This window comes from Coregonus lavaretus (genome assembly GCF_964263955.1).
Source record: "Coregonus lavaretus genome assembly, contig: HAP1_SCAFFOLD_1368, whole genome shotgun sequence".
NCBI classification, from domain to species: Eukaryota; Metazoa; Chordata; class Actinopteri; order Salmoniformes; family Salmonidae; genus Coregonus; species Coregonus lavaretus.
Genome location: NW_028164678.1, coordinates 98,013 through 124,849, shown reverse-complemented (window position 1 = coordinate 124,849; position 26,837 = coordinate 98,013). Strand labels below are relative to the sequence as shown.

The 26,837-nt window shown below is 43.9% G+C and overlaps 1 protein-coding gene across 1 annotated transcript in view; it reads right to left on the bottom strand.

Annotated features, from left to right (window-relative positions):
• lrrfip1b (leucine rich repeat (in FLII) interacting protein 1b) overlaps positions 1 to 24,965 on the bottom strand; it is a 30,959-nt gene extending 5,994 nt beyond the window's left edge. The window contains exons 1-11 of the mRNA XM_084191821.1: positions 24,273 to 24,965; positions 11,216 to 11,302; positions 11,047 to 11,064; positions 10,694 to 10,741; positions 9,271 to 9,318; positions 8,406 to 8,456; positions 5,982 to 6,062; positions 2,869 to 2,946; positions 833 to 868; positions 589 to 714; positions 71 to 334 (exon numbers count right to left, since the gene is read on the bottom strand). Of these exons, the coding sequence (XP_084047947.1) occupies positions 71 to 334; positions 589 to 714; positions 833 to 868; positions 2,869 to 2,946; positions 5,982 to 6,062; positions 8,406 to 8,456; positions 9,271 to 9,318; positions 10,694 to 10,741; positions 11,047 to 11,064; positions 11,216 to 11,302; positions 24,273 to 24,404 (969 nt within the window). The 5' untranslated portion in view covers positions 24,405 to 24,965. The remainder of the gene's footprint in view (positions 1 to 70; positions 335 to 588; positions 715 to 832; positions 869 to 2,868; positions 2,947 to 5,981; positions 6,063 to 8,405; positions 8,457 to 9,270; positions 9,319 to 10,693; positions 10,742 to 11,046; positions 11,065 to 11,215; positions 11,303 to 24,272) is intronic.
• Positions 24,966 to 26,837: the final 1,872 nt, after the last annotated feature.

Sequence of the window (26,837 nt, the reverse complement as noted above, 5' to 3'; positions counted from 1 at the left end):
GAGTGGAAGTACTGCTTTTGTTACCGTATTGTTGTTAGCAGGAAGTCTTTGCGATGACCTGAGTACTCACGGTTAGCAGTTCTTCACTCTTTTTTTGCGTCTCTCTCATCTCGTTAAACTGGTGCTGCAGAACACTGTGGGCATGCCTCTCCCTCTCAAACTCCTTGGCCTTGTCATTGTACTCTCGTTTAGACTCGTACAGCTGCTCCTCCAGCTCAATGAGCGACTCCTTCAGTGTGTCCACCTGGTACATGAGGTTGGACTTCTCGTTGTGTAGCTGAGCGTTGGACACCATGGCCTTACGGTACTTCTCCTCAGACTCCACCAGGGAGTCCTGTTGAGAGACAAAATGGAGAACAGTGGAGGAGTGAGAGATCAGGGGAGAAACAAAGCAAAACAGCAGTTCATATCTAAAATACAACTACGCAGACGTTGTTCGTCTTCAACCGTGGAATACTTATTGTAATAATCAGAAGTGTTTCTGGAGTCGACAAAACAATTCTAAAAACATGGACTTTAGACCATGGACCATCTCTTTCCCAGATATACCATATGGTCCTACTCATAGAAGTATCTCTATGGTCCTACCTTTATCTCTCGAATGGAGGCCTCTGTCTCTACTGAGATGGAGGTGTCACAGCTTCCTCTGCGAGAGGAGGGCCCGCCCAGCGATGCTAGAGTGGCTGCTGAGAGGGTCGAGGCAGTCCTGGAACCCTGGGGGGAAACAGGACAGGGCCGTCTTGAAGTCTGTTTCACAAAAGTTATATTCCATACTTCATCTTTAATACATTAAAAGCTAGTCAGAGTTTCAGATCAGGAGGGTGACCCGTACCTTTTCCAGGAAGTCCCTGTCTGATCTCTCCTCCACCTGTAGAGGGAAAAACAACTTGGTTACTCTCAGCAGAGGATAAGGAGAGGATATATACATATTTGCAATGTCAAAAATGTTGTTGATTGACACAGCGTAAATCCAGGCCCATACTGTATCCGTCTTCGTATATCCACACACTGCATCACAGCAAGCATCTTTAGAGTCATGCTCAACCCCTCTGGATCACCATCTGATTCTAAACCACGGAACCACTGGACACTACAGAGTTACTCATATCATATCCACTGGACACTACAGAGTTAGTCATATCACATCCACTGGACACTACAGAGTTAGTCATATCATATCCACTGGACACTACAGAGTTAGTCATATCATATCCACTGGACACTACAGAGTTAGTCATATCCACTGGACACTACAGAGTTAATCATATTATATCCACTGGACACTAAAGAGTTAGTCATATCATTTCCACTGGACACTACAGAGTTAGTCATTTCATATCCACTGGACATTACAGAGTTAGTCATTTCATATCCACTGGACACTACAGAGTTAGCCATTTCATATCCACTGGACACTACAGAGTTAGTCATATCATATCCACTGGACACTACAGTTAGTCATTTCCACTGGACACTACAGAGTTAATCTTATCATATCCACTGGACACTACAGAGTTAATCTTATCATATCCACTGGACACTACAGAGATAGTGATATCATATCCACTGGACACTACAGAGTTAATCTTATCATATCCACTGGACACTACAGAGTTAATCTTATCATATCCACTGGACACTACAGAGATAGTGATATCATATCCACTGGACACTACAGAGTTAATCATATCATATCCACTGGACACTACAGAGTTGGTCATATCATATCCAGTCCAGTCCAGGCTGCATGTGAGTTGTCAATGTCACCCACACACCAATGTGTCCACACAGAGGCCCCCTCACATTGGCCAGGTCGGAACCATATATTCGTTGCTTGTACCAAAGCTGCAGTCTTTGTAACATCCACCAGGGGTCATAAGGGAGCTGAGCACTGTCAGCTGTCTATGAGCATTACCTTGGTGCACTACAGAGTTAGTCATATCATATCCACTGGACACTACAGAGTTAGTCATATCATATCCACTGGACACTACAGAGTTAGTCATATCCACTGGACACTACAGAGTTAATCATATTATATCCACTGGACACTAAAGAGTTAGTCATATCATTTCCACTGGACACTACAGAGTTAGTCATTTCATATCCACTGGACATTACAGAGTTAGTCATTTCATATCCACTGGACACTACAGAGTTAGCCATTTCATATCCACTGGACACTACAGAGTTAGTCATATCATATCCACTGGACACTACAGTTAGTCATATCCACTGGACACTACAGAGTTAATCTTATCATATCCACTGGACACTACAGAGTTAATCTTATCATATCCACTGGACACTACAGAGATAGTGATATCATATCCACTGGACACTACAGAGTTAATCTTATCATATCCACTGGACACTACAGAGTTAATCTTATCATATCCACTGGACACTACAGAGATAGTGATATCATATCCACTGGACACTACAGAGTTAATCATATCATATCCACTGGACACTACAGAGTTGGTCATATCATATCCAGTCCAGTCCAGGCTGCATGTGAGTTGTCAGTGTCACCCACACACCAATGTGTCCACACAGAGGCCCACCTCACATTGGCCAGGTCGGAACCATATATTCGTTGCTTGTACCAAAGCTGCAGTCTTTGTAACATCCACCAGGGGTCATAAGGGAGCTGAGCACTGTCAGCTGTCTATGAGCATTACCTTGGTGCACAGAGGACACACAGGACAGGACCATAGAGTTCAGTTCTCTGGACAATACACTCTTCCTTGGGGTGATAATAAGTGGGCAGTCATTTAACATAACAGAGAACAGGGAAAAGGGATGTAAGGACTAGGCCTAAAGAAGGCTGCGGGTTAGAGGGAGTGACCAATGAAGAGGGCTCACCACTGGGCTGGCACGGGCAGAGCTGGCCCTGGACGAGGCCCGAGAGTTGGAGCCCAGAAAACCACTGTAGTCCGAAGGCTGGCACAAAAAGAAGATAAAATAGGAAAAGAGAAGAAAATGAAAAGAGAAAGAGAGAGATGTTAGTCACAGAGTTTGAGTTGGAAATGGAAGAGAGAGAGATATTAGTCACATAGTTTGAGTTGGAAATGGCAAAGAGAGAAAGAGAGAGATAGTCACAGAGTTTGAGATGGAAATGGCAAAGAGAGAAAGAGAGAGATAGTCACAGAGTTTGAGATGGAAATGGAAAAGAGGGAGAGGGAGAGATGTTAGTCACAGAGTTTGAGTTGGAAATTGAAAAGAGAGAGAGAGAGAGAGATGTTAGTCACAGAGTTGGAAATTGAAAAGTCAGTCAGCAAGCAGGGACAGACGGAGCAGAAGAGAAAAGGGAAAACATTGATAGACCAGTCAACCAGGCCCTGTTAGACCGAAGACAACCCTCCTACACATCAAAAACCCAGACACATACAAATTCCATGTGTACGTTCCACTCTAGACTCTACAATTCTAGACATAGTGGAAACCCCACGCAACAAAGTCACAATCAAACTGTGACTTTGCACAGTGTTTGCAAAGGTCATCGACACACAGGACGCACTGTAAGATAATACAGGATGGTTACTGGTAGAATACAGCTAATTAAAAACATATGGATTCCTTCTGAAATCCACATGTGGGAAAGACACAAGAGACCCTAATAAAACTAGGGGGGTGGTGACACTGTCATGCAGACTTCTCCTGGGGTGGACAACCCTCCTACTGGAGAGAATCAGGTGTGTTTGAGCAGGGCTGGACTAAAAGCCTGCACACCCAGCCTGCCGCTAGTATCGCTTCAAGAGGAGGGTGGGTCGACCCCACAATGCAATCCCACATTGGCACATGGGGCATGCCAAGCAAGGCCCCCTCATCAGGGTAACACATTGATACATTCCATGCATGCTATCCATTCAAGCCTCCCTTTTGATTTTAAAACCGTCACAACAACCACAATTCTAGACATACTTGAAAACCCCACACAATCTCACTATGACTTTGCACTGTTTCCAAATGTCATCAACACACAAGACGCACTGTAAGATAATACATGGTGGGAATTAGTGGAATACAACGAATTAAAGAAAGATGGAATCCTTGTTCGGTGAGTCTGACATCTGTATTAAGGACAAAACAGAAGACACAACCGACCCTGATAGAAGTAGAGACTGGCAACACTGTCATGCAGACAGACTATGCCAGGGTTGGCCAACTCTCTTCCCAGAAACCTATTGGATGTGCAGGCTTTTGCTCCAGACCTGCTCCAATACACCTGATTCTACTAATCAGCTGCTCATCTGGGTGTTGATTAGCTGAATCATGTTAGAGCAGGGCTAGAACAAAAGCCTGCATACCCAGTAGCTAGTATCTCTCCAGGAGGACGGTTGACCACCGCTGGACTATGCAATCCCATGTTGCCACAGGGGGCATGCCAAGCAACCTCCCTCAGGGTAAGAGAGGGGGCGTCAGGGCTTCTTACACCGCGAGAGATGGAGCCACTAAAGCGCCGTTTGCTACTCTGCACAGCGTCATCACACACAGAGCCCTGTAGAGAGGAGAGACACACACTGTATCAGCTTTCACCTCACACACACCTATACAGACACATCCATCTCAGTGATCATGCAGGAAAAGGACCAGAAGGACATACTGTACATCCAAACTGTCTTACAGCATGCCACCTTGAAGACACCATCAGCTTACTGTCTCACGTTCTCCTTAACTAAGTGTTTTGGAAATGTAACTTTTAGGGCCAGGACTGTATGTGGGTCCATTCTCACATGCGTTATAATGACTCTAGTAGTGACACGTCACAGATCTATCTGTTTATCTACTGTCTATAACAGGTGGTGAAGGTCAGAGGTCATAGGAAAGAGGAACCAACCCTGTGACTCTGGGTGCGTGGGCCATCAATAAAGAGCATGGAGGGCTGAAGGTGGAGAGAGAGGGAAACATGTTCCAAATCCACAATCCAACATTCTACTGTAAGTGATAAACAACAGTGATTCTATCTAGCATGTACAACTGGAAAAAGGTCTACGTTTTGAGAATCTTCTATTCTGTCATTCTAAGAAACCAACAGGAGGGTGAGGTTGAGTGGGTAGGGAAGGAGGGAGAGGTTGAGTGGGTAGGGATGGAGGGAGAGGTTGAGTGGGTAGGGAAGGAGGTAGAGGTTGAGTGGGTAAGGAAGAAGGGTGAGTGGGTAGGGAAGGAGGGAGAGGTTGAGTGGGTAGGGAAGGAGGGAGGGAGAGGTTGAGTGGGTAGGGAAGGAGGGAGAGGTTGAGTGGGTAGAGAAGGAGGGAGAGGTTGAGTGGGTAGAGAAGGAGGGAGAGGTTGAGTGGGTAGAGAAGGAGGGAGAGGTTGAGTGGGTAGGGAAGGAGGGAGAGGTTGAGTGGGTAGGGAAGGAGGGAGAGGTTGAGTGGGTAGGGAAGGAGGGAGAGGTTGAGTGTGTAGGGAAAGAGGGAGAGGTTGAGTGGGTAGGGAAGGAGGGAGAGGTTGAGTGGGTAGGGAAGGAGGGAGAGGTTGAGTGTGTAGGGAAGGAGGGAGGGAGAGGTTGAGTGGGTAGGGAAGGAGGGAGAGGTTGAGTGGGTAGAGAAGGAGGGAGAGGTTGAGTGGGTAGAGAAGGAGGGAGAGGTTGAGTGGGTAGAGAAGGAGGGAGAGGTTGAGTGGGTAGGGAAGGAGGGAGAGGTTGAGTGGGTAGGGAAGGAGGGAGAGGTTGAGTGGGTAGGGAAGGAGGGAGAGGTTGAGTGTGTAGGGAAGGAGGGAGAGGTTGAGTGGGTAGGGAAGGAGGGAGAGGTTGAGTGGGTAGGGAAGGAGGGAGAGGTTGAGTGGGTAGGGAAGGAGGGAGAGGTTGAGTGTGTAGGGAAGGAGGGAGAGGTTGAGTGGGTAGGGAAGGAGGGAGAGGTTGAGTGGGTAGGGAAGGAAGGAGAGGGAAAATAGGTCAAAAATAGGCGGAGCAGCATGGGGAAATGAAAGGGGGATGAGGCGTGAAGGAGAGGGGGAATAAATGAGTGGGGACAGACCCGGCCATTTTGAGTGGAATTTTGATGTCTGAGAGAGGGGAGACTGTTGGAGCTGCAGTACAGATCAGATGAGAAGTTTTTCTACGAGAGAGAGAGAGAGAGAGAGAGAGAGAGAGAGAGAGAGAGAGAGAGAGAGAGAGAGAGAGAGAGAGAGAGAGAGAGAGAGAGAGAGAGAGAGAGAGAGAGAGAGAGAGAGAGAGAGAGAGAGAGAGAGAGAGAGAGAGAGAGAGAGAGAGAGAGAGAGAGAGAGAGAGAGAGAGAGAGAGAGAGAGAGAGAGAGAGAGAGAGAGAGAGAGAGAGAGAGAGAGAGAGAGAGAGAGAGAGAGAGAGAGAGAGAGAGAGAGAGAGAGAGAGAGAGAGAGCGAGAGAGCGAGAGAGAGAGAGAGAGAGAGAGAGAGAGAGAGAGAGAGAGAGAGAGAGAGATCTAAAATATTAACCCAACAGAGTAATAACAAAATGTGTTAGAAGATAGAAATCTCCTTTGACAAGGGACCAAAACAAAAAGCCATACTGTTATGTCTAGAGGCATTTCAGACATTCATTAGTGACAGTTATCATGACAAGGGAAGTGTGGTGACAATACAGCCGACAACCAGACCGTCCTGTTAAACCACATTCACTGCATGGGGTGTGCTGATAACTAGTTGGGCTATGAGCCATTTCAACCGCATGCATACCTCCCCGGCCAAAAGTCTACAGCTTCATTACCATAACAACTGTCTGTGTATCAGTGTTAACTTGGTCCTACTAGCCTAGTTTATAACCATGTAGTCTTGTTTGTTTGATAATGCTACAACTCTCAGTGTGAACCTTGTGTGCCTTCAAAACCCATTTTTAATACAACTCCTTCACCATCAGTGATTCCATCATCATCACCTCAGATTTAAATAGAGGTGTTTTTCACACGACAGGTGGCGTTCACACATCAGGCGGGGTCCCACCTATTTTTTTTTATTTCACCTTTATTTAACCAGGTAAGCCAGTTGAGAACAAGTTCTCATTTACAACTGCGACCTGGCCAAGATAAAGCAAAGCAGTGCGATAAAAACAACACAGAGTTACATATGGGGTAAAAAAACACAGTCAAAAATACAACAGAATATATATATACAGTGTGTGCAAATGTAGCAAGTTATGGAGGTAAGGCAATAAATAGGCTATAGTGCAAAATAATTACAATAGTATTAACACTGGAATGCTAGATGTGCAAGAGATTATGTGCAAATAGAGATACTGGGGTGCAAAAGAGCAAAATAAATAACAATATAGGGATGAGGTAGTTGGGTGGGCTAATTTCAGATGGGCTGTGTACAGGTGCAGTGATCGGTAAGGTGCTCTGACAACTGATGCTTAAAGTTAGTGAGGGAGATAAGAGTCTCCAGCTTCAGAGATTTTTGCAATTCATTCCAGTCATTGGCAGCAGAGAACTGGAAGGAATGGCGGCCAAAGGAGGTGTTGGCTTTGGGAATGACCAGTGAGATATACCTGCTGGAGCGCAGACTACGGGTGGGTGCTGCTATGGTGACCAATGAGCTAAGATAAGGCGGGGATTTGCCTAGCAGTGATTTATAGATGGCCTGGAGCCAGTGGGTTTGACGACGAACATGTAGTGAGGACCAGCCAACAAGAGCGTACAGGTCACAGTGGTGGGTAGTGTATGGGGCTTTGGAGACAAAACGGATGGCACTGTGATAGACTACATCCAATTTGCTGAGTAGAGTGTTGGAGGCTATTTTGTAAATGACATCGCCGAAGTCAAGGATCGGTAGGATAGTCAGTTTTACGAGGGCATGTTTGGCAGCATGAGTGAAGGAGGCTTTGTTGCGAAATAGGAAGCCGATTCTAGATTTAACTTTGGATTGGAGATTCTTTATGTGAGTCTGGAAGGAGAGTTTACAGTCTAACCAGACACCTAGGTATTTGTAGTTGTCCACTTTAACAAGGTAGAGAGAAAATTGCCCAGACTTTTACCACGGTTAAATCATGTTTCAAAGGCCACATTCCAACTCAGATACCGGATGCATGTACCGTAACGTTACCTCTGTTATGTGTAGTATCTCTGACACATCATGACACATGGAAGAAGAGATTTTTACAACCCATACGGTCTCATTGCTGACATTCTTGAAGTCAAATATTGACAGTGGGAGTTCAATGACCTGTGTGTTACGTCAGGGTTCTACTCGATCTGGATCGCTGAAGCGTTACAAATTGTGCGATAGAAATGTAAAGGTGATTTCCGATTGAGCCGACATATGCAGCGTTAACGGTGAATGCAGTCTCCTTTACTTCAGCGATACAGATTGAATAGAGCTCTTAGTCTCTCCCATGTACAATAGGCCTCATACTATAAGATGTTACAGAAGCAGGAAGTAGATATCATAGAACTAGTCATTTAATAGGATCTCTATGGTATATACTAACCCTAAGGCTTCCTCGGCTCCCCACCGACATCCGTTCCTCATCGTCTGAGATCTTGGAGGGAAAAGGATACATAAACACAAACACACAACAATCAATCAATGCACAACGTGTATCATTGTGGGTTGTTCAGCTGTAGCTGTGGTATGAAGCTGCTCCTAGACACTGACCTAAGGACAGGTCCAGTTTGAATCCTAACCCAGTTCTGGTTTGGATTTGGAGAGGGTGAGCTGATCCTAGATCTGTGTACAGAGGCAGCCTCTACCTCAGAGCATTCCGGAATCATTAGTTATTATATTTACATTAACATATAGAAAAGAAAGCACATTTTTGTCAGTCATGCCATATAACGGTTGAGAGGAGAATACAGGGGGAGTCAGGCCGTATAACGGTAGAGAGAATACAGGGGAGTCAGGCCGTATAACGGTAGAGAGGAGAAGACAGGGGGAGTCAGGCTGTATAACGGTAGAGAAAATACAGGGGAGTCAGGCTGTATAACGGTAGAGAGAATACAGGGGAGTCAGGCCGTATAATGGTAGAGAGGAGAAGACAGGGGGAGTCAGGCTGTATAACGGTAGAGAGGAGAAGACAGGGGGAGTCAGGCTGTATAACGGTAGAGAGAATACAGGGGAGTCAGGCTGTATAACGGTAGAGAGAATACAGGGGAGTCAGGCTGTATAACGGTAGAGAGAATACAGGGGAGTCAGGCTGTATAACGGTAGATAGAAGACAGGGGAGTCAGGCCGTATAACGGTAGAGAGGAGAAGACAGGGGGAGTCAGGCTGTATAACGGTAGAGAGGAGAAGACAGGGGGAGTCAGGCTGTATAACGGTAGAGAGGAGAAGACAGGGACAGAGAGGATACAGACCGACGTGTGTCTCCGTGAAGGACGGGAGGAGTACCTCTCACTCTCCTCCTGGAAGGCCCGGAAGGAAAGAGGAAAATAAAGTACCAGGTTAAAGGTTAGAGGTCAGGAGGAAAGGTCAAGGAGGAAGTGGTTCTGGTTCTGCCACCAGATGTGGATTTTATAGACAAAGACCAACAAAAACACAATCTGCACAGGGAAAACTGGATTGGTTTTGGGAACACTGGGGCTGGGCTGGGCTATTTCCATTTCCATTCCTGTCAGTTGACCTGGATATAGAATATCTCCAATTGCCTGAAATTGAAATGGAATCAAACCCATGTCTGGACATCACATGACACTGCATGCGTTTATTTACAGTACACTACTTATGCATTCCCTGACCTCTCTACTCTGATATAGGCCACTGGTTAGACTAGCCCAGCGAGAGGTGGGGGTGGGGTGAGGAGGGTCTACTGTAAACTCCTAGGTCATGTGACATGGGTTTAATCCTCCCGGTGGGTTGTCATGGCGATCCCAGTACAGTGAAAAGGGTTTAACCCCTGTCAGATGGCATGGGAGACCCCCGTAGCGGTACTGGATCTAGTGAAATGAGGATTAATTCTGTCCCTGTCTGGTCTGGTTCACGACAGACCTTTAAAAGCACACATGCTGCCCTTGTACTGCCTGAGAGGACCTACACATGCCAAGCTACTCTGACCCCTAGGTCCAGCTATATCCAGGACAACTATGATATTATCCACAGGATGGGACATATAAATAGAGAATACTAAACACATATATTGCACATTGTGTTCAAAACTGTGCATGCCTCACATTTACTAAACACTTGCTTGATGCAGGCGATGCAACAAACGGTATATATTATATTATATTACCAGTGTGCAGTAAGCTGTTTCAACAGACAGTATATATTATATAACCAGTGTGCAGTAAGCTGTTTCAACAGACAGTATATATTATATAACCAGTGTGCAGTAAGCTGTTTCAACAGACAGTATATATTATATAACCAGTGTGCAGTAAGCTGTTTCAACAGACAGTATATATTATATAACCAGTGTGCAGTAAGCTGTTTCAACAGACAGTATATATTATATTACCAGTGTGCAGTAAGCTGTTTCAACAGACAGTATATATTATATAACCAGTGTGCAGTAAGCTGTTTCAACAGACAGTATATATTATATTACCAGTGTGCAGTAAGCTGTTTCAACAGACAGTATATATTATATAACCAGTGTGCAGTAAGCTGTTTCAACAGACAGTATATATTATATTACCAGTGTGCAGTAAGCTGTTTCAACAGACAGTATATATTATATTACCAGTGTGCAGTAAACTTTTTCAACAGACAATATATATTATATTATCAGTGTCATCATGCAGTCACAGCAGGGGTCTTATACTGCAGTACAAGTCCTACCATCCACTGCTCAATGTGGCCCCATTTGTTGTCCAGACCATAGTATTTCTGGGGGCGGAGAGGAGAGGAGAGGGCAGGAAGAGGAAACCAGAGGAAGGAAGGAAGTCATTAGAAAGGAAAGACAAGGAAATGGAAAGTGATAAAAGCTACTTTTTTTTTTTTACAGTGCTGAACCCTGATAATATTACATGTTAGACAAAAGTTACATACAGTACAGTGAGTGATTTGATTTATGTCAGGGATTTGAAAGACACATTCATTGATGGTTGATCTTACAACGACAGTTAGCATTCAGATGCTAATAGGAGTGAAATGTGAACCGGGAAGAGAGAGGAAGACGGGAGGAGGCCTACCTTCTGGCTTTGATACATCTAAAACAATATGGTGGACAGAAGGAGCGGGTCACCATGGAGAACCCAAGGCAGGACAATAGAAAGACAGTAGGACATGTTGTTAGTATGTAAGACGAACAGCTTTTGGTAAAGTATATTAGCACCATGCAGAGGTGTGTGTGTGAGTAACCTCTTTCTGTTGCCTCTCCAGTTCCTTCATACGTATCTCCCGTGCCTCTGCTCTGGCCGCCCGCTTCGCTGCCAGTCTCGCCTCAGCCTGAAGAAGAGACAGACAGAGAAAGAGAACATACATTCACCAGGGTGTATGTATAACAGTCAAATCAAAGCAGACCATACAATATTCCATCGCCTCTAATCAGTATCTCTGCAATGACTACCATTACTGCTAGCGTTAGCGTTAGCGTTAGCAAGCTGAGCAGAAAGTTAAACTAAAAACCCAAAGTAAGCCCATTCCGTAAAGATGACATATTGAGCCATGCTGCCATCAAAGAAGTAATCATTTACATGGAAACAGTTAATGAAATAATCATTCATTAAAAAGTTTCAAATGAGAGGGAAGCGTTACCATAGCAGCTAAGAGTGAGGGACTGGGAGCTTGGTGTAGAGGCTGTGGTTCCTGTCTTTCTCTTAGTGTTTAGTATGCAGCTAGCTGGCTAATATAGCTTGATAACAAGGCAGGAGGGATTAAACAAGCCTTTGAAGTTAAATTAGATCAGAGTGCTTTTAAGTCTGCCAGTCCTCAATAACCCTTAGCATTTGGTTATCAATGCTGCTGTGATCTCGTCACTCGTCATTGTTTAAGAAAATGCCATGGTGACCTATAGCCATGCTTAACACACACACACACACACACTATTCTGAGCTGATTGTTGTATAGGTTCCACTGCTGCAAGTGTTGTTGGGTTGGACTCAGACAGACAGGCAGGATTGGTATAAGGCAGACAGGACAGTGTTGTTGGTTTGGACTCAGACAGACAGACAGGGTTGGTATAAGGCAGACAGGACAGTGTTGTTGGTTTGGACTAAGACAGACAGACAGGGTTGGTATAAGGCAGACAGGACAGTGTTGTTGGTTTGGACTAAGACAGACAGACAGGCAGGCAGGGTTGGTATAAGGCTGCCTGGACTCAGACAGACAGACAGGGTTGGACTCAGACAGACAGACAGGGTTGGTATAAGGCAGAAAGGACAGTGTTGTTGGTTTGGACTAAGACAGACAGACAGGGTTGGTATAAGGCAGACAGGACAGTGTTGTTGGTTTGGACTAAGACAGACAGACAGGCAGGCAGGGTTGGTATAAGGCAGACAGGACAGTGTTGTTGGTTTGGACTAAGACAGACAGACAGGGTTGGTATAAGGCAGACAGGACAGTGTTGTTGGTTTGGACTCAGACAGACTGACAAACAGACAGGCAGGGTTGGTATAAGGCAGACAAGACAGTGTTGTTGGGTTGGTTTCAGACAGGACAGACAGGTTTGGTATAAGGCAGACAGGAGAGTGTTGTTGGGTTGGACTCAAACAGGAGAGACAGGGTTGGTATAAGACAGACAGGACAGTGTGTGTACCATTAGGCACCAATACAGTATGACTCACAGCTCACACACCGCCTCTCCAGCCTGCTAACTCTCTCTCCAGGAAGAAACAGATCACTCACTCAGACAGACAGCACACAGCACACACTTCCCTCTAGGAGCACAATGTCCACAGCTACTGAGGCACTACAGATATATAGCACAGACACACACACACACACACACTCCATAGACACAGACACACACACACACACACTCCATAGACACACAGACACACACACACACTACTCATTTACATTACATTTTACATTTTAGTCATTTAGCAGACGCTCTTATCCAGAGCGACTTACAGAAGCAATTACTCCATAGACACAGACACAGAAACACTTAACAACCGTTTTAATGTCATCAGCTGATATCTGGTCTGGTGACACAGAGCTTCCAGACCAGCTCCCAGAGCTCATGATTGCGTCACCAAAAATGAACAAGGTCCCGAGTCGTTCAGGGAAAGCTGAGATCATGGCCCCAAAATATATAATCTATCTTACCTTCAACTGAGAAACTTCAGACAGAAAATCCATTCAGGACAGAAACCCACTACTTTAAGAGTGTCTCTCTATTCCACAACCAAACCATACAAGAACAGCTTTCACTTTCTAGTTCACCACTGAAGTGGCCTTTAGGAAACATTTGCGCCTGTTTACAGCTTCAACCACAAGAAAATAAGTGATTCTGAAAAACGCAGGACTAACAGCAGCCACAAGAGGGCAGTGTTCCCTATGTGGTTTTATTACTGAGAGAGGTTGTGGATGAGCCAGCATTTCTGTCTGTGCACTGGTGAGGACACACCCACCCTCACTCTGACCATTACAACACTACTTCACCTAGCAACAGCCCACAGCCAAGCACATCTGATTCCCTTTAAATCATATGAATTTAATCAGATTTTGCTGTCATTTAATCTTTAATTCTTGTTTCGTTGTCTATTTGCAGAAGAGATGAAATCAGTAGATAGTTTTAGATTCAATGGCACCATTCCAGTTTATCCTCCACTATCATACTCTTAATCTCAGTGTGCATAGGTACTGTTAAGAGAAGTGGGCAGTGTGCATGCAGTGTGGCCCTTGGCTATGGTGGGGCCACAAACTCTCACTATCAAGTTTTGCATCAGCCCTCTTGCTAGCCCTATAATTTGTCCACTTTGGACCATTGCAAAAGACATCATGTTGGATAACTGTGAGAAGGGCCTATTTTTCATTTGCACAACAACACATCCCATTCATGGTAATTTGTAACTTTTAAATGTTTTGCCACTACATAACAGTCACCTAAATATTTGAATGTATTGATGACTAATACATCTATTTGGTTCACATAACAAACCATTCCAATGTCATTTTTTATTGTTGTGCAAAGATTGATGGGAAATATGCAAATACCCAATTTGTAAGTCGCTCTGGATAAGAGCGTCTGCTAAATGACGTAAATGTAAATGTTAAATGTTCAATGATATTGTAGTGGAGAGTCAGAGGCATGGCTTATTGGGGGCGTGGCTTTCAGTTAGTTGTTTTTGGCCACCCGGAAGTGTGAATGTCTTTCCAGTTCATCTGGTCTGTTGACTTTCAGTTACTAATATAATGGGAGGCCAGTAATAATTTGTTTCACACGGGCCTGTGAAGCTTTAGTCATGCCACTGGGAGAGGGTGTAGCTGTAGAGATCATCAGGCCACTGGGAGAGGGTGTAGCTGTAGAGATCATCAGGCCACTGGGAGAGGGTGTAGCTGTAGAGATCATCAGGCCACTGGGAGAGGGTGTAGCTGTAGAGATCATCAGGCCACTGGGAGAGGGTGTAGCTGTAGAGATCATCAGGCCACTGAAGGGCTAAGTACAGCCTAACAACAACATAGACAGAGGTAAATGAAATACCAGTCTGCTAGTTGAGGCTGGCACTTTATGTTAGCCTGGGAAGGCCTAGATCCAGTCCAGCAAGCTAACGCTTTATGTTAACCTGGAAAGGCCTAGATCCAGTCTGGAATGCTAACACTTTATGTTAACCTAGAAAGGCCCTGATCCAGTCAGGCATCCTAATGCTTTATGTTAACCTAGAAAGGCCTTGATCCAGTCAGGTATGCTAATGCTTTATGTTAACCTGGAAAGGCCTTGATTCAGACGGGCATGTTAACTCTTTATGTTAACCTAGAAAGGCCTTGATCCAGTCGGGCCTGTTAACTCTTTATGTTAACCTAGAAAGGCCTTGATCCAGTCGGGCATGTTAACTCTTCATGTTAACCAAAAAGGCCTTGATCCAGTCAGGCACGTTAGTTAACCTGGAAAGGCCTTGATCCAGTCAGGCACGTTAACTCTTTATGTTAACCTGGAAAGGCCTTGATTCAGTCGGGCCTGCTTTCCACATTGTGTTTGTTTCACAGCTCGTTGAGAGGACAGAGGTAGCAATCAGCACACAGGAAACTGTTTGAGCACCAACACTGCACAACTGCTTGTAAATTAACAGAGGCTGTTAAAGGTCCAGTGCAGTCAAAAACAGGATTTTCCTGTGTTTTATATACAGTACCAGTCAAGGGCTTTTCTTTATTTTTACTATTTTCTACATTGTAGAATAATAGCGAAGACATCAAAACTATGAAATAACACATATGGAATCATGTAGTAACCAAAAAGTGTTAAACAAATCAAAATATATTATATATTTGAGATTCTTCAAATAGCCACCCTTTGCCTTGATGACAGCTTTGCACACCCTCCCCACTCAAACCACTCCCAGACAGTCCTAGAACAATTTTTGCTTGAGAAATTGCTCTTGCTAAGAAGCTATGTGTGTTTATTTTTGACCATTTTGATTGAAAACAATGACAGTAAGGTACTTAATTGTTACCCAGAAATTATTTAATATTGAGATAAAAATGGCTGCATTGCACCTTTAACATGAAGAAATTGAACTGAATTGCAATCTTAACATTTTAGTCATTTAGCAGACGCTCTTATCCAGAGCGATTAGGGTTAAGTGCCTTGCTCAAGGGCACATCGACAGCTTTTTCACCTAGTTGGCTCTGGGATTAGAACCAACAACCTTTCGGTTACTGGCACAACGCTCTTAACCACTAAGCTACCGTCTGGTTTAAATGTTCTCACTCCAAGAGAGCTACTGCAAAGCATTCAACGCCATCAAGTTTACAATCCAAAACTAAACTGAAAATAGAACCTGGATAAGAATGCCAGCCAAGCCAGTAAACAAGATCAAACTCAAGAAACAAAGAAAAATGCAATAACCACTAAAGGTCTCTCTTTTCACTAAAAGCAACATTACCAAGGGCCTATTACTAACTGATTACAACCACATGTGACTGCACTGCTGTGTGCCTATTGCCTCAAGCAGTCCAGAACCTGCAGAGAGAGAACTGAGCGACTGAGGCAAGGATTCAATCTGGCTTGGGTGTTGGAGAGAAGAGAAATAGCTTGGATGCTGCCTTGAGAGTGAGACACATGGGTTATTCATTAGTAACAAGCAGCATTCCTAATTCATTCCACGCTGCGAGTCTCAGGCTCACAGTCGCACATTGAGCGTCATTGGTACAGTACGGTGGCCTCATTGGATCAAAAGACTGCGGCGCTATTCAGGAGATTAGGATACAGGATTATGTCAGGGTAGATTAGGCAGGTAAACCTGATGAGACTCAGTCTGGATCATGGGCCTTCTCTGTGAAGAAATCATAAGGTGGCCTTCCCAGCCCAGCCCAGCCTGCCTCCCAGCTTGCCTGGTCTGCCTGTCAACAGAGACCGATGAGGAGGGCGGAGGTCTGGGGCTGCCTGTCAACAGAGACCAATGAGGAGGGCGGAGGTCTGGGGCTGCCTGTCAACAGAGATCAATGAGGAGGGTGGAGGTCTGGGGCTGCCTGTCAACAGAGACCGATGAGAAGGGTGGAGGTCTGGGGCTGCCTGTCAACAGAGACTGATGAGGAGGGTGGAGGTCTGGGGCTGCCTGTCAACAGAGACCGATGAGGAGGGTGGAGGTCTGGGGCTGCCTGTCAACAGAGACTGATGAGGAGGGTGGAGGTCTGGGGCTGCCTGTCAACAGAGACTGATGAGGAGGGTGGAGGTCTGGGGCTGCCTGTCAACAGAGACCGATGAGGAGGGTGGAGGTCTGGGGCTGCCTGTCAACAGAGACTGATGAGGAGGGTGGAGGTCTGGGGCTGCCTGTCAACAGAGACTGATGAGGAGGGTGGAGGTCTGGGGCTGCCTAGGCAAGTGTAGACCATATGATCAGAGTCAGCATCGTAGATGATTTCAGACACTCATTCACATCCTAGCCTGCCTTAAAGCTGCAATATGTAACTTTTTGGGTGACCCGACCAAATACACATAGAAATGTGAGTTATAGATCTGTCATTCTCATTGAAAGCATGTCTAAGAATAATTTTTGCATCTTTTGCTTTCAGTTTTGTATACCAGCTTCAAACAATAAATACAATTGAACTTTAAATATTGATTATATTTATTGTTTGAAGCTGGTATACAAAACCAAAAGTAAAAGACGCAAAAATTAATATATATTTGGTTATGGAAAATCTATTTTACAGTGGTTTATATGGTACAATGATTCTCTACTCTATACTTGCTTGTTTTAGGCTAACTAAATTAGGCTAACTATTAGAACTTTAGCAAACTGGAAATGGCACTTTTAAGGATTCTCAGCTCTGAAGGCAACAACTAAAATAAAACCATCACTGTGAGTTAGGAGCATTCTGGAGGATGATGCTTCCTGGAAATAGCTGAACATTGCCTACTGCAAAGCAACATGGTAACTTCTAAACAAATACAAGACGATGGATGGAAGTCCAATCCAATCCAATCAAAATGTATTTGTCACATGCGCGGAATACAACAGGTGTAGACCTTACCGTGAAATGTTTACTTACTTACAAGCCTTTAACCAACGATGCAGTTTTTAAGAAAAATAAGCGTTTTTATATAAAAGCGCAACAATAATATAAATACAACGAGGCTATATACAGGGGGTACCGGTACCGAGTCAATGTGTGGTTAGTCCAGGTAATTGAGGTAATATGTACATGTAGGTAGGGGAAAAGTGACTATGCATAGATAATAAACAGAGAGTAGCAGCAGCGTAAAAAAAAATGTAAATAGTCTGGGTAGCCATGATTAGCTGTTCAGCAGTCTTATGGCTTGGGGGTAGAAGCTGTTAAGGAGCCATTTGGACCTAGACTTGGCGCTCTGGTACCGCTTGCCATGCGGTAGCAGAGAGAACAGTCTATGACTTGGGTGGCTGGAGTCTTTGGCAATTTTTAGGGCCTTCATCTGACACTGTCTGGTATAGAGGTCCTGGATGGCAGGAAGCTTTGCCCCAGTGATGTACTGGGCCGTACGCACTACCCTCTGTAGTGCCATTGTAACCACTAGGGTTGTGCAACTAAGTGGATCTTTGGAAATATTGCCACTAAATCAAATTCAAGTGTAGGGACATGTGACAATAAAGTGAGTGACTAAGTTAACAGAACTTAAATAATTTCATTGGGGAAAAAGTAATGGAAGATGAATCTGTGAAAATGGCGTCTATGCTTCAAGCCATAACTGTATATCTCTGGTCACAAAAAAGTCACGTTGGTTCACGTATTGTAGGCCTATATGCAGGACAGAAATACCCGAAAAATAATCCATGATTTTTACAACCGGCTGCATCCATCCCCTTCGAGCCAAAACGCTCACTCTGGTTTCTTAAAGACTGCTCTGATAAAACTAGCCACTGGTCAGTACTATTAGAGGCCTGGAAGCTTGCACTAGTTGGCTTGGAAACCAGCAGCTCCCATTGAGAGCCGACCTCATGGAGGCTAAAAGCAGAACAGCTTTGTAACTCCAGATGTTTTCGTTCACCAGTGTCAAGACCTTCATAGGCATGATGCATCCCTACAGATCTATTCATAACCAGGCTCTCTGAGTCAGAGGAGAGGGAAGGGCCACCTCAACAGTTGCTGAAAAAGAAAGTATCTTGGAAGTTCTACAGTGCACTCCTCTCATAGGGGCAAATCCTACCTTCCCGTTAAGACAAAATTCTCTGTTCTCCCATTGACATCAATGAAAGTTAGGTTTTTCCCTATTGTGAACACGTGATCATTATAAACGGTTGATCACTTTAACCTAAATAGTTTAGTAAAAGCGTAATGCACTGTACTGTATAGTACATTCTAGTCTCACGCTGTGTTCATGAGGCCTTGTTGGGGGGCAGAGTAGCGGTTCCCATCCGGGTGTGATGTGACAAATAAACTATAATACTATAAAAGTTCATTCTAGTCTCACGCTGTGTTGAAGCAGTAGTCCTATTTGGGGGGTTGAGCACTTAGCTTGGAGTTTTCTGGCGTGTTTCGAGACTAATGTCCGTTCAGAGAACACATGGTGTCTGTCTGTCTGTCTGATACATCCCCTTACAGACCAGAGCCCTAATAGATAGATGATAGATGGCAGCATTTTACTGTGGTAATCTTCTTAGGAGGAGCCCCAAGCAGAGATTTATGTACATTGAGGAGCAGCAGACTTGTGCTGTGTGTGTGTGTGTGTGTGTGTGTGTGTGTGTGTGTTAGGCTCTTTAGACCATGTTATAAAGAGACTTAATGGACAGAATTGCTCTGCCGTGATGCCCAACATGCTGATGAAAGTGAGAGGAGAGAGAAGGGTGGTAGTATATTCCCCTAATATCAACACAGTCAGGGGAGGACAGGTTAAGAGAGCCGGTAGCAATGACCTCATCACATTACAGATATCTGGTATGCCTGTGTTGGTGTAAGATAAGCAGTCAAACCCTTACTTTCACCCATCCCATCATTTTAGACAACAGTGACTACAGAACTTCAAGGAAGGCAGAAAGGAAGGTCAGGCCTCTGACTCAGTAGATGTATTGAATCCTGATGGCTGATGGGAGGTCAAAGGTAGCTGGAAGTCTAGATTAATCTCCTGTTAATCACGCTTCACTAATCGCCTGTCACCTCACCCAACACTACACAGCGACTTAAAGTTCCAATGCAGCCGTTTTTATTTCAATATCAAATCATTTCTGGGTAACAATTAAGTGTGTTACTGTGATTGTTTTTCAATTTAAATGGTCAAAAATAAACTAAAATAGCTTCTTAGCAAAGAGCAATTTCTATAGCAAGAATTTTGCTCAGACTGTCTTAGAGAGGTCTGACTGGGGGAAAACTGAAAACTAGCTTTTATTGGCAGAGAGGTTTGGAACTCTCTTTCTTATTGGTCTATTAACTCATTTACCGGTGATGTCACCAGGCAGGCCAAAACTCCATCCCACCAAAACAGGCCGAAATTTCAGGCGGTCTTCTCAAACTCGTTTGGAATCCCTTTTAGATTAAATGGGTCAAATAATGTTTGATTTGAGACATGATTAATGATTTAGCCAGAATACAGTCAAAGCTGGTTAATGTTGCCATGCCACTACTCCAGCAGTGATTAAAGCGCATGTTAACGTTTTTCATGAATGTTGTTCTGGAGGCAGCTCTGCAGAGTACTAGCTGGCACAGCCACAAAGTCATAAAATCTGATTTTAAACCAAACCCTAACCTTAACCCTAACCTTAACCACACTGTTAACCCTAATGCCCAACCCTAACCTTAACCCTACTGCTAACCCTAATGCCCAACCCTAACCTTAACCACACTGCTAACCCTAATGCCCAACCCTAACCTTAAATTAAGACCAAAAAGCACATTTTTGTTTTCATACATTTTTTATAATATAACCAATTTGGACTTTCCAGCTGGCCTATCTAAGGGGAAATCACTCAGTTCTGCCTCCAGGACAAGACTCATGACAATAAAGGTCAACCTGCGATTTAAAGCAGGATGTGGATGATGCTGCAGAGGCTTAAGAGCTGCAGGTCACTGGCATAGACACAGTCCAATCCACTGGCATAGACACAGTCCAATCCACTGGCATAGACACAGTCCAATCCACTGGCATAGACACAGTCCAATCCACTGGCATAGACACAGTCCAATCCACTGGCATAGACACAGTCCAATCCACTGGCATAGACACAGTCCAATCCACTGGCATAGACACAGTCCAATCCACTGGCATAGACACAGTCCAATCCACTGGCATAGACACAGTCCAATCCACTGGCATAGACACAGTCCAATCCACTGGTGCAGAGGATCTGGGCTGCTGAGTGCTTTTACACACAAACACACACATGCACAGATCTCAAGCACACATATACACAAACGCACACACAAAAGTGGATACACACACACACACACACAAATGTGCACCCACGGGAACAGCTGTCAGCTTGCCCAGTAGGTCAGACTTCACCAGCTAACACGTGAAAGTCAGCCAAAAGCCCATCCCTTCCCCCTCACATACCCCCAAGCCCTCCATGGACCCCTGTACTGCCCCCGGCCCCTCCTTTTAATACTGGAGCTGTCTATCTGTTAATTCCTCCTAATTCCACAGGGACACACCCCCTAACATCATGTTTAACAATTGACTAAGGATTCTGAATCTGAACTCATCTGAATGGCCTGTCTGTTATTTGTCAAACAACACCATGGCACTAATTATATGACTAGCACGTACCTGCTGAATATCACTGTCAAACAACACCCTGGCCTTAATTATATGACTAGCAGGTACCTGCTGAATTTCACTGGCATGACACCAGAATGAGTTGATGATAACATCATGCTCTGGGACACTGGATTAATGATGTGAATATTACCCCTGTCTGTCTGTCTGTCTGTCAGCTGCAGCTCTCAACAGTTTGTTATCACATGACTGGGGGGCTTCAGGCCTCACTGCACTTGGTTTGGTTTGAGACACTTGACGGCTCATTGAGAACCATTTCCACTGAGCAACAGACTGGATTATTATGGCATCATATCAGTGCCATAGATTATAGTGTGTAGAGATGGGAAAGAGGCAGGACTGGAGTAAGCATATTTTATATTGCAGTAGTTGCATTAGAAAATGACTGTGTGTGTGTGTGTGTGTGTTCAAAACAACCCCATATTCTGCTTAAGAACAGCTGTATAGCTTTGTCAACACACTCTTATGAAGACCAGGTATTATTATATTCCAGTATGACAACATCCCATTTCAGATCATATTCTCATTAGCATGCGGGTGGGAGTGTCTTCTGAAGTGGGAGTGTCTTCTGTCACTCATTTGGCGACCAAGCCCTCCTCTGATGTCAGCACTAAACAAAACACTGCCTTCCTGGTTGCTTAGTTCCCACCACACTCATGACAATTAGGGACGTTTATGTGTTCAAGCATCCGACTAGTGCTTCTGACTGATATAACTCTCTCAGTGTTTCTGTACCAACACATATTATTCTTATTGTACATTGACTTATTACCATGCATACTTCTTTATTTAGAAGAATGGCAGGGGAGAATAATAACCCCTTTGATCTTTAGTGAGGACGTTTAGAACCTTTCAGGGGGCATATTATGGCCGACAGTTCAGGTTTACAGATGTGGCTGGAAATGTCAGAACACCTACTGAACACCATTACACTGGTGAGTTGTTTTAATATCATCAAGGACCGGGGTTACATGGTGATAAAATCAACCAGATGTGGCTGGAAATGTCAGAAAACCTACTGAACACCATTACACTGGTGAGTTGTTTTAATATCATCAAGGACCGGGGTTACATGGTGATAAAATCAACCAGATGAAAATGAAGATGGAAGAGCTGGGCTCTAGTGCCATTTTGGAGCCCAGTTGCCATGGGCACCGGGCGCGGCAAGTAAATATTTTCAAGATGTTGTGGTCACTGGTCAATAGACTTCAGTCTATAGTTGGTCAGATGCCTGTCCTTACAAGTACCAGCCTGAGCCTCACTAGAGCCCTGGGCCCAGATTCACAAAACACTTCTTATGCAAAAACTTAAGAAGCTTCTTAAGGAGAAACATTAGAAATAACGCAAGAGAATTTCCAAGAACCTTTTTGAGGAATAGCAACTTTGCTTAACTTTCTTCTTAAGTCTACAGTTAAGGAAGAAATGGCAGTTAAGAAGAAATGTATTCTTAAGAAAGTTTTGTGAATCTGGGCCCTGGACATAAATATAGTATGATGACTGTCTGTAGGTCTCCCTATGATTGTATCCCCATCAACTTCTGGTTCATTTTACATTTACATTTATGTCATTTAGCAGACGCTCTTATCCAGAGCGACTTACAGTTAGTGAATACATACAGTATATATTTTTATACTGCCCCCCCGTGGGAATCGAACCCACAACCCTGGCGTTGCAAACGCCATGCTCTATCAACTGAGCTACATCCCTGCCGGCCATTCCCTCCCCTACCCTGGACCAATTGTGCGCCGCCCATGAGTCTCCCGGTCACGGCCGGCTGCGACAGAGCCTGGATTCGAACCAGGATCTCTAGTGGCACAGTTAGCACTGCGATGCAGTGCCTTAGACCACTGCGCCACTCAGTTTCCTCCATCTCACATCACATGTGGTCCTCTGTCGCTCAGTAGGTAGAGCATGGTGCTTGCAACGCCAGGGTTCTGGGTTCGATTCCTGCTGGGATTGCCACATGAAAAATGTATAAAAGCGTTTGCTAAATTTGCATATTATATGATGTGGCTTACTTAATCTCCTGTCATTGGTCTGCACTGATTTGTTTCCACCTATCCTGTGACCTCAAATTGTAGTAAAGAGAGGAGGAGACAAGGGGAGGAAACCAGGACAGTATTGAGATGCACCCCTCATTGCAGTCTGACCGAAATCTCTCTCTCTCTCCTGCTTCTTTAATCTGCTTTATGGAAAGGGAAAGGGGGATACCTAGTCAGTTGTACAACAATGCATTCAACTGAAATTTGTCTTCTGCATTTAACCCAACCCCTCTGAATAACGTCATCGGGGAACAGAATAGGAGGTGTATCAATAGCTAGGAAGTCTGATATTGCAGTTGGTACCAATTTCAATGTGCAATGGGGAAACAAACGTGTCCTTGGTCGTCCCCAAGTGTCTTTATCAAGCTATTTACCCCTCAACAATTACCCCATTCATTTTTGTCGCTTTGATCCACTGTCCATCCACATACCAGATTATGTAGGCCAAGCAAACAATGTCAGTGTTTCCTTTTACAAATAATGCGTCTTTGTCTGTCAGTCCAGGGAATGCCTTGCATACAGCATCGGAGAGGCACCACGATACATATCCATTAGCCCAGTGATAATAATGACCGCGCTGTGTTCGTCAGTTGAGGAGGGTGGGGGCTGCAGCAACTGATGCATGATTTTTGAATAGTCCTACTGTAGCCTAGGCCAGTGGTTCTCAACCGTTTTCGGTTACTGTACCACCAACAGAATGTTGCTCTGCTCGGAGGAACCCCTGAAGTACCCCCTCATGTGCATTTTACCAGTAAGCCTACGGTCTTCTCCACTGAGGAGAGGTCTTCTCAAGTATCCCCTGTGGATAGGCCAAGTACCCCCAGGGGTCCTAGTACCCCTGGTTGGGAACCTCTGGTCTAGGCTATACCTTACACATATGATGCACAAGCAAGGGCCTTTATGTTGATGACATAATATATTAAATATAGGCTTTAATTGAATGCACCCCGTGGCATACCTTTGGCGCAGTATGACGAGCATTGCCTCCTAAAATAAGAAAGGAAAACCATCTCCCAAAACTTACCTCCCGAGCAATTTGATTGAGGGCATCGTCCTCTGCGGTCAGTCTCTCCCTGTTGGGGATTCTTTTTCTTCCAGTACCATTCATCTGAGTTCCCATGTTTGTGTATTTTGTGATAAAGTCTTCCTGTAGCATACGTGTCAGCCTCAAAGAAATTCAAAAATGGAACACATAAGCCGAATGATGACGATGAAGCGCACGTTGGAAAAATGTAATCACCATCTCCACGTAATGGAAAAATAGCTCACCAATAACACGCGAAAAGAATTAAACTATTTACAACCGGGTAGCTACAATGTAATAACAATCCATCATCAATTCGCTTCCCAGGCACGAGACGTGATGCCATTCTGATACATTATTTCAATGTAACCGCCTTCAAATGTAACACTATTCCTTGATTCCTGATGCTGATAAACAACTAATATCACACGCGTCGCTTTGATGTGTCAAAACACGCATAGTATAGCTACCTCTTCGGGTTCCTTTGAAAACAAATTGTCATCTAGCTAATCGTCCGCCATTGTCATCATATAGATACATTTTAAGCTTCGGTATGGAATACTAAAACAAGAACACATGCGAGCATGATAAATAATTATTCCTAATAGCGATTTAATTATGTCCTCGTTATTTGCTTTAGTAGGACGCGGGAGTCGACGAGATGTCAAAGCAGATGGACAAAAGTTTTATTGCAGCGCAATCTCGGATCATGCCCACAGCAGGACGAATACAGGTTCCGGGGCAGAGCCTCGAGCTTTCTGCAGATAGATAGTGGCCGCATTATGGACGGGATGGGTGTCCTCAAAACGGTCGAATTTTACTGGTCATAGAATTGTCAAAACAGTTCCTTCGTGGTGTTTTCGTTCAGAATTTATCGTATAGTTTGAGAAAGGGGTGATGTCTTGACAAATATTCTGTAGCCTAATAACCCTAATGGGATGACCCTGTAATGCAAGAAGCAGCCCTGTCAATTGACATGGTCTTTAGACGTCTCCAATAGTCTCGATGCAAACAGATAAGCTATTAGTTTACTACTGTTTGAGTAGGCAGGCCAGCACTGAATTTGAGTTTAACCAAATAAATCTCACTTGCCATGTCAACATTGTGACATAGACTAATCCTAGGTCTCTTTGGCAATTATCTGAATAGCTGTGCGTCTGTCTTATTCCTTTGTGTAGGTGCATTTCTGATTCAGGCCTAAATTTTAATATCAGACAACCATTTTAATCTGTAACTCTGACCTCATGTCTAGTCAGTAAACTAGATGAAAGCCTTCTGTTTATGTCTGAGAGCTCAGTGACAATCCATAGCTACTGCTGAGCAATCACTCCCTCTAGTGGAGAAAGATAAAGCCTTCTGTTTATACATGAGAGTTCAGTGCCAATCCAGAGCCACTGCTGCAATCACTCCCTCTAGTGGGGACAGATAAAGCCTTCTGTTTATGTCTGAGAGCTCAGTGACAATCCATAGCTACTGCTGAGCAATCACTCCCTCCAGTGGAGAAAGATAAAGCCTTCTGTTTATACATGAGAGTTCAGTGCCAATCCAGAGCCACTGCTGCAATCACTCCCTCTAGTAGAGAAAGATAAAGCCTTCTGTTTAATCAAATAAAATAAAATCACATTTTATTTGCCACATGCGCCGAATACAACAGGTGTAGACATTACCGACAATTATACATGAGAGTTCAGTGCTAATCCAGAGCTACTGCTGCAATCACTTCCTCTAGTGGGGACAGATAACAGACTTGCCCTGAATGATTGTTTTCTAGTGTAATTTATATGTTATTACAGTTTAATTGATGTTTTCTAGTGCAATCACTTCCTCTAGTGGGGACAGATACCAGACTTGCCCTGAATGATTGTTTTCTACTGTAATTGATATGCTATTACAGTTTAATTGATGTTTTCTAGTGTAATTGATATGTTATTACAGTTTAATTGATGTTTTCTAGTGTCATTGATATGTTATTACAGTTTAATTGATGTTTTCTAGTGTAATTGATATGTTATTACAGTTTAATTGATGTTTTCTAGTGTCATTGATATGTTATTACAGTTTAATTGATGTTTTCTAGTGTAATTGATATGTTATTACAGTTTAATTGATGTTTTCTACTGTAATTGATATGCTATTACAGTTTAATTGATGTTTTCTAGTGTAATTGATTTGTTATTACAGTTTAATTGATGTTTTCTAGTGTAATTGATATGTTATTACAGTTTAATTGATGTTTTCTACTGTAATTGATATGCTATTACAGTTTAATTGATGTTTTCTAGTGTAATTGATATGTTATTACAGTTTAATTGATGCTTTCTAGTGTAATTGATATGTTATTACAGTTTAATTGATGTTTTCTAGTGTAATTGATATGTTATTACAGTTTAATTGATGTTTTCTAGTGCAATCACTTCCTCTAGTGGGGACAGATACAGACTTGCCCTGAATGATTGTTTGCTAGTGTAATTTATATGTTATTACAGTTTAATTGATGTTTTCTAGTGCAATCACTTCCTCTAGTGGGGACAGATACCAGACTTGCCCTGAATGATTGTTTCTACT